At 50.0% G+C, this 8,427-nt stretch overlaps 1 protein-coding gene across 1 annotated transcript in view; it reads right to left on the reverse strand.

Annotated features, from left to right (window-relative positions):
- Adap1 (ArfGAP with dual PH domains 1) overlaps positions 1-8,427 on the reverse strand; it is a 52,956-nt gene that overhangs the window by 18,023 nt on the left and 26,506 nt on the right. The window contains exon 4 of the mRNA XM_031338483.1: positions 1,015-1,097. Within this exon, the coding sequence (XP_031194343.1) occupies positions 1,015-1,097 (83 nt within the window). The remainder of the gene's footprint in view (positions 1-1,014; positions 1,098-8,427) is intronic.

An 8,427-nucleotide genomic window follows, 5' to 3' on the forward strand; every position in this document is an offset into this window, starting at 1 on the left:
TAAAGTGCTTGTGCTGGCCCTATGCCAGGGCAGAGCCACAGAAGCAACCTGCCTCCGGAACACAAAATCCAGTCAACCAGAAAAGGCCAGAAAAGAACCTGGGAGATAAGCTTCAGAGAGTACCTCTGTGTGGTGGTCTGAACGAAATGGCTCCCTATAGACTCACAGGGAGTGGCACTATTGTGGCCTTACTGGAGTAGGTGTGGCCTTGTTGGGGGAAGTATGTCACTGTGGGGGTGGGCTTGGAGGTTTCAGAAGCTCAAGCCAGGCTCAGTGTCACTGTCTCTTCCTGCTGCCTGCAGGTGAAGTTGTCGACCTCTCAGCTACCTCTCCCCCACCATGTCTGCCTGCCTGCTACCATGCTTCCTGCCACTATGTTAATGAACTAAACCTCTGAATCTATAAACCAGCCTCAATTAAATGTTTTCCTTTGTAAAAGTTGCCACGGTTATAGAGTCTCCTCCCAGCAATAAATCTCTAACTAAGATGGGGAGGGACTACTTCACACTTTTAGAGATGTCCAGGGAGCCATGTCTCAGGCCCCAGGTCTAATACCCACCACATATCAAATATATAAGCATCAAAATACCCAGCCAACCCAGGCTGGAGGCCCCACGGAAGTATGCAAGAGACTAGTTTTGACTCATAATAAATATGACAGTACTAGCCAGTAGCCCATCAACTGAGCCAGTGACGAGGAGATGAACTCCGAACTCTGAGGCAACCCTGTCCTCCGCAACATGGTCCCATCAGCCCCTCTCCACAAATGCCCAGAGCCCACTGGAATCACGAGCATCAGGCAGGCCCAGGGGAGGCAGTGGCCACTGACCTGGCTGTCTCCTCTGCCAGTGTGGGTGCTGGCCTACAGTAGTCCCTTTCAGCTCCCCCACATAAGCCCACAGTCCTTCAGAGGCCCCTGAAGGGAAGAGGACGGTCACAGGCCCCAGTAAAAGGACACTACCACAGATTTGAAACATTGAGCCAGTCTGAGATACTGGGAAGGGCACAGCTCACCTGTAGAGTATGGTTCCTGCTTCTCCACATGAACGAATTCTTGCCTCTCATACTTGGCACGGATCCACTGCTCACGTAGGAGTCTACAAGGAGAGAGGAGACTCAGATGGCTATCTGGACCCCAGCTTCTATGCAGAGAGCCACCATGGTCCCAGCTATCCTTGATAACCAACTTTCAGGAGCCAGAGGTTAGCATGGGTGGCTTCTCGGGCAACTGTCGACATAGGATGCTCTCCTTTCTATTCTCAGGAGTCCCTGCAACCTACCCCCTCCTGGCCCTTCTGGTCCCCCCAGATCCTGGTTCATGATCATCAAAACCGTCAAGCTGGCAGGTAGAGAACCTGAACTCCGTTCACCTCAGACACCTCACAGACCCTTCCTTGGTTCTGCAGCTGACCCTGTGTGATGGCTAGCTCTTCACTGTCAACTCAACACCTAGAATCACCTGAGAAGAGTCTTCATGCAAGGACTGTCTAGATCAGGTTGGCCTGGGAATGTGTTTACTGGGAATGATGATTGAAGACCCTGTCCACTTCGGGCGATACCATTCCCTATACAGAGGGTCCTCAACTGTGCAAGAGAGGTGCAATTCAGCTGAAAGCAAGTGGGTAAGTGAGCATGCTTGCATTCGTTTCTGTCTATTCTTGTCTGTGGATATACATGACTAGCTGCTTTGAGCTCTTCTCATTGTGACTTTCATGGTCTGTAGCCTGGAATTGTAAACCAAAGGTCTTAGTTAGGGTTGCTCTTGCTGTAATAAAACGCCATGAGCAAAAGCATGTCTTAGTCAGGGTTGCTCTTGCTGTAATAAAATGCCATGAGCAAAAGCATGTCTTAGTCAGGGTTGCTTTTGCTGTAATAAAACACCATAAGCAAAAGCAACTTGGAGATAAAAAGATTTATTTGGCTTATGCTTCCACATCACTGTTCATCATTGGTGGGTGGAATGTAGGACAGGAACTCAAGCATGGCAGGAACCTGGAGGCAGGAGCTGATACAGAGGTCCCAGGAAAGCTGTTGCTTACTGGCTTGCTCCTCGTGGCTTGCTTAGCCTGCTTTTTTACAGAACCTAGGACCCACCAGCCCAGGGGTGGTCTCACCTACAATGGGCTGGTCTTCTCCAGTCAAATCACCAAGAAAATGCCCTGTGGGTATGTCTGATCTCAAGGGGATTCCTCCTCTTGCATGACTCTAGTCTGTGTCAAAGCAACATAAAGAGCCGGCTGGCACACCAAATAAACCCCTTTCCCCCTCCCATAAGCCGTTTTCTGTCAGGGTATTTTTAACACAGCAACAGAAATGAAACCGGGGTGCCATGTGACCCCCTGTGGTTTTGGCCACAGTTCAACCTTCCCAAGCCTTAGGTCCTGTGTGGGACTTCCCACTGACAAGCTGTGCTGGACATCCCCTCCCAGAAGCCTCAAGTGCGGCGACTCTGACAATCCCTTCAGCCTTGGCCCCTCGTAGTGTCACTCTGGCTTTGTGAATGGAAGTTTCCAAGCTCATAGTAGCACCTTCTTGGCCTTCCTGGGTGGAAGGATGGCTCAACCCCATCTTCTGACATCACTGGCTTTGCTAGTCAAGCCTTGAAATGGCTTCCCAGCCAATACAAGGGCAGTAGCTCTCAGAAACAGGGCTGGGGAGATGGCTCAGTGGGCAACTCACTTGTCTTGAGCTCAAGCCCCAGTACTCACCATAAAAAGTCAAGTGTATGTCTATAATGCCAGCACTAGGAGTTAGATGGCAGGGGGGTGCCTGTGGTGCCCTACCTAGTCAGTCCAGTAGAATTGTGGATTACAGGCCCAGCAAGAGAAACAATGTGAATAGTCACTGAGAAATGATGTCCAAGGTTGCCCTCTGGCTTCTACACACACACACAGCTACACACATGCACACACACACACACACACACACACACACACACACACACACATATGCACACACACATACACATGCACACACACATACACACGCATATACACACACATACACAGATACACGCATATACACACACACGTGCATACACATGCACACACACATGGTTTAATCACCAGGGCCATGAAAGCCTTTCTCAGCCCCTAAAGCACTGATCAACAGGGCTGCCACCAAGAGATGCCATCACAAACACAGTCATAAGGCTTAAGCTGTCTTCCACAGTGTCACCGTCTTGCCCGCTTCTATCTGTACAGGTCTTGTTCCAAAGCTGCCTGCCTCCAAGGGTACTATGAGTCAGGATGATGCAGCTCTGGTGACATCAGTAGCCACCCCCCTGTGTGCTTGTGGCCTGGGAGGAGCCAGCTCCTTTCCTGGTTGAGGAATTCTTTGGGAATGTGTCTACAAATACCCACCGTGAGGTCTCAGTGACCATAATTGCTATGACCCTGCCTGAGTCATGAGGCCTTAACCCAAGGCCTTCCATATCAGGACAGTCCATGTGTTGGTATCCCACATGTTACATATGCTGAGATAGGCCAGCACAAATACTCCACATGGCTATGAGGAAGTGAGTTTGGTACAGCATGGGGTGGGTCAGAGTGGAGCCCACATAGAAGCCCAGAGTCCCATGTCCCAGCTATTGAGTCCTCCATATCCAGGAAGACCACAACACCAGGCTGCATAGGCCTCACCCCAGGATCATGATACATCCTTGGTGGCTGATGTATCTGGATTCAGAGGCCACAGAGGGCGTGGCAGATGTATGGCAATGTGCCTCTGTGATGGTTTGAATGAAAATGATCTCCATAGGCTCCTATGTGTGACTACTTGGTCCTCAGTTGATGGAACTGTTTGGAAAGGGTTAGGAGGTGTGGCCTTGTTGGAAGAGGTATGATATTAGGGGGTAGGCTTTGAGGTTTTAAAAGACTCAGGCTCTTCCCAGTTAGCTGTCGGCCTCCTGCTTGCAGGTTAAGACGTGAGCTCTCCGTTGCTGTCCAGCTGACTTCCTCTGTGTGTTGGCTCTGCCATCACAAACTCTAACCTTCTGAAACCATCCCAATTAAATTATTTTTTTAAAATAGACTTTTTTTTTTTTTTTTTTTTTGGTTTTTCGAGACAGGGTTTCTCTGTATAGCCCTGGCTGTCCTGGAGCTCACTTTGTAGACCAGGCTGGCCTCGAACTCAGAAATCCACCTGCCTCTGCCTCCCAAGTGCTGGGATTAAAGGCATGCGCCACCACCGCCCGGCTATTTTTTTAAAATAAATTCCCTTCATTATAGTGTTTTGTCACAGGAATAGAAAAGGAACTAAGACAGAAGTTGGTCTCAGAGAGTGGGCTATTGCTGTGAAAGACTGAATCAAGTAGGATTTTTTTGGAGGACTGTAGAAAATGTCGGGACTTTGGACTGGGAAAGCTGTCAAGCGCTATAAGCAGAGCTTAATGGGCTATTCCAGTAGGAGCTTGGAAGACAGGGGTGCTGAGAGCAATGTGACTGTGGAGGTCCAGCTCAAGAGGTTTCAGTATTAGCAACTGACCTAGAGACCATTCTTGTGATATTTTTGGCAAAGAATTTGGGTATCTCCCTGCCCTTGTCCAAGAATTTGCATGAAACTAAGTTGAAAAATAATGGGCTGATTTCTTTGGCAGAAGGGATTTCAAGACACCTCTGGCAAGTGGTTATTAGTAATAGCTCTTATGCAGGTTTATAATGAAAAGGAGCCAGTGGGCCAAAAAGATACAAAATGCACAGAGAAAGACACCAGGAAATTAACATTGGAGCTGAGGGTTGCCCAGAGAGAGATGAGGGGGTTAAGGAGAGACCCTGATCTTCATTTCAATAAAGGGAGAGGTACCCTCAGGGCAAGACCCCACTCACTAAGCTTCCCAACTCGTGAAGGGAAAAGGTCTCAGGCATTTTTTACTTCTAAAAAGCAACAATAAATAAAATGGGGGCGGGGGGCAAATGCTATTTAAAGGGAGCCAAACAGGGCTCATCCCAAACAGGGAGCTGTGCCCGGCAGCATTTTGCTGTGTAGTTCTGGCTGTAGAATCCAGAAGGAGGGCTGGAGAGATGGCTCAGTGGTTAAGAGCACCAACTGCTCTTCCAGAGGTCCTGAGTTCAATTCCCAGCAACCACATGGTGGCTCACACCCATCTGTAATGGGATCTGATGCCCTATTCTAGTATGTCTGAAGAGAGCAATGATGTACTCATATACATAAAATAAATAAGTAAATCTTTAGAATCCAGAAGGATACATTGGTAAAGGGATTGTAAAAGCTTCTTCTACAGTTAAGGAAAGCTACAGAGGCCAGGAGTGTGTCAGGGGAGTCCCCTCATGGAGACCCCGAAAGGACATCATGTTAACCTGTGAAGATGAAGCCTGGGTTGTGTTGAAGACCTATGATGTTGGAGCTTCCAGAGATGTGGGATGCCTCTCGAAGAGAAGCGCAGAGAGGGAGTGGAAGCAGCCCAAGAGAGAGAAACGTGTGGTGGTCAGCAAATCTGATAGAGAAGAAGTAGATAAGCCCTTCGACACCAGACACGGAGCTACAAGATTTGGAGTTTGCCCTGCTCTGTTTCGGTCTTGCTTTGGGCCACTATTTCCTCATGATGTCCCCATTCCTCCCTTTTTGGAATGGTAATGTATATTCTGTGCCATTGTATGTTGGAAGTGTGTGATTGGCTTTTGTTTTTTGTTTTGTTTTTTTTTTGAGACAGGGTTTCTCTGTGTAGCCTTGGCTGTCCTGGGACTCACTCTGTAGACCAGGCTGGCCTCAAACTCAGATATCTGCCTGCCTCTGCCTCCCAAATGCTGGGATTAAAGGCGTGCGCCACCACTGCCCGGCTGCTTTTGATTTTATAGGGGGTTACAGTTAAGAGATTGCCTTGAGTCTCAGAAGAGATGTTGGACCTTGAATTTTAAAATGTTGTTAAGACTGTGAAAGGCTCTGGGGACTTTTGAGGCTGGACTAAAGACATGTTGCACTAGGAGATGGCCAGGAGCCTGGGGTGTGGTGAGGGAACAGACCGTGGTGGTTTAAGTGAGAATGGCTTCCCTAGGCTCCCATGTTTGAATGCTTCATCCGCTGTGGGTGGAATTACTTGTGGATCAAGATGTAAGCTCATAGTTGCTATTCCAATGTCTCCGCTCTGTCCAAAACTCTAAGCCTCTGAAACCATAAACTTAATTAAACTCTTTCTTCTATAAGTTGCCTTGGTCATGGCTTCTGTCAAAACAATAGGAAAGTAACTAATACAACCCCCCGCCCCAGGGTGCAGGTCCATGAGCCGACAAAGCCCTACTTCCCTGCCAAGGCTACGCTGCTCAGAGCCCTAGGGCATGTCTCCTTTCAGCCTCCCAGAGGCTCCCAGATGCTAGCAACCACTTGGAGACTCTCACATCCCTAGGACAGATCCTTTCTTATTCTGGGAACACAGAGAGGGGACGCCACTCCCATAGCCTTATCTCTATGCATCTCAGGCTGGCCAACCTGTGTAAATACCAAGGCAGGATTATAACCAAACTCCAGGTCTTATGCTATGGTCCTGAACCCCAGCCTCACTTGGAAACAGATTAGACAAGTCAAATCAAAGAGAGGCCATCTGTTGGCCTTGGGACCAATGCAGTACAACAGGTGACTCGGGCACCCACAGAGAGACCACCCGTGAGAGCTCAGAAGTAGGGCCTAGACAGGAGCAGCTATAGGAGGAGCTGACCTGGACCTCAGGCTTGCAGCTGAAGGAGCTGGGAGAGTGAACTGTTTTTAATATTCGAAGCTCTCAGTATTGGACCCAGCTTGCTAGGCAAGCGCATAGCCACAGCAGCATCTCTGGGTTCCACGATTCCAGTTTGGGTGTTCAAGGAAGCTGCCGCAAAGCACTGTCTGTGTGCTTGGGGGGGGGGCACTGTTGGGGATCCCTAGGATTTCACTGTGGCCACTGGTGAGCAGCTCTACCTCAGGCCTCACAGGAAAGAGGATGGGAATGTGCCTGCTGACAGAGATCAGAACTCAAGAGCACAGGGAGAAGTCACAGCTAGCATGTCTCCAGGGATGTCTCCATCTAACTATGATCCTGGTTCAGAGCCTCGGGAAGGAGTGCTGGGGGAATTCCCCTGAACATAGCTGTACCCTCTGACCCAGCTTATCAGGGATACCGTTTCAGGGCACAGAATAACCCCCTCCCAGGCCTTCCCCAGGCTGGCCCAGGAAATGGTCCTTCCTGGAAACTCCCATCAGCAGAAGACCATGTGGCTTGATATCTGCACCTCCCAAGCAATCTGAGATGCAGCTCCATCTCCAAAGACACAAAGGGCTACAGGCCATAGCTGCCACCATGCATCTTCCTGAATTGGGAGGAGGCAGACCAAGGCTGTAGCTGGGACACCCTGACCTGCTCTGACAGGCCCTAGTGCTAGACACAGAGAGCTGAGGGCTTCATTTTTGCACCAGATCATGCCAGCACATGGCACTGCCTCCATTACCCAGCACTCCACAGTTGTCATGGGCTTCCGCACTCCAGCTTTCACCGTTTGATGTTACATCCCTGTCACACACCGTCTTCAGTAGCAATCCATGGACAAATGGCCCCAACTCTTTCACTGTAGGAGCCCCACAGTTTACACACAGTCTCCCCTACCCCACGATGACCCTCGACCCATGCAGACTTGCATGCAGCTAGCCATCACAACATACACGTCACACATTCACATGCATTACACTTCTCAGAGGCTCCTTCATGGCTTCTTGTCGCAGCAGCACCCACAATCTGTACATGGACTCATAAACCGCCTCAGGTAAGTGGCATCAAGGCCCAAGAGACCTTAGTCTAGGATGCTCCTTCAGCGGAGAGGGCCTGGTGGCCAGCACCATGTAGAAAGATTTGTCTGGTACCCTTCGTGTAGCAGGGTGGACCATTTCAGGCCAGGCCAGGAAGTGCTGGCAACCGAAATGCAAATGACCCTGACCACAGAGCAGTTGGTGACAAAAAACCACATCTCAGAATAGTTGGTTACAGCATGGGCCTCCTGACCTGCGCTGAGAGCCTGGCAGGTTGGGGGGGGGGGGGCAGATCCCTGTAGGTAAGGGTTAGGTGGCCCCCTTCCCATTTCCCCAGGGCATGTAGGTGAGAATGTGTGGAGTAGAGCAGTTAAGCCTGAGGCCCAGCATGGCTCTGTCTTCTCTCTCATGAGACTCTGGTCTGAGAGTCGGGAACCTGCCACTGATGAGTTTAGTGGTGGTGCAGAAACGCACAGATAAAGTTGCCTGGTGCTTGACGCACCCAGCACAACAGTCCCAAACTGGCCCCAGGGTGTCCTGCCTTTTCCTCCCCCTCCTCACTACTCTCTTCTTTCTCTTCCTTCCCCTCCCCCTCCTCCATACACTGCCACATCCTCCTCTTCCTTCCTTTTCTCTCCTTCCTTCCCTCCTCTCTCTCCTCAGGTCCTCTTCCTACCCTCTTCTTTCCATTCCTCT

The sequence above is a fragment of the Mastomys coucha genome, unplaced genomic scaffold, assembly GCF_008632895.1.
Source record: "Mastomys coucha isolate ucsf_1 unplaced genomic scaffold, UCSF_Mcou_1 pScaffold22, whole genome shotgun sequence".
In the NCBI taxonomy this organism is placed as follows: domain Eukaryota; kingdom Metazoa; phylum Chordata; class Mammalia; order Rodentia; family Muridae; genus Mastomys; species Mastomys coucha.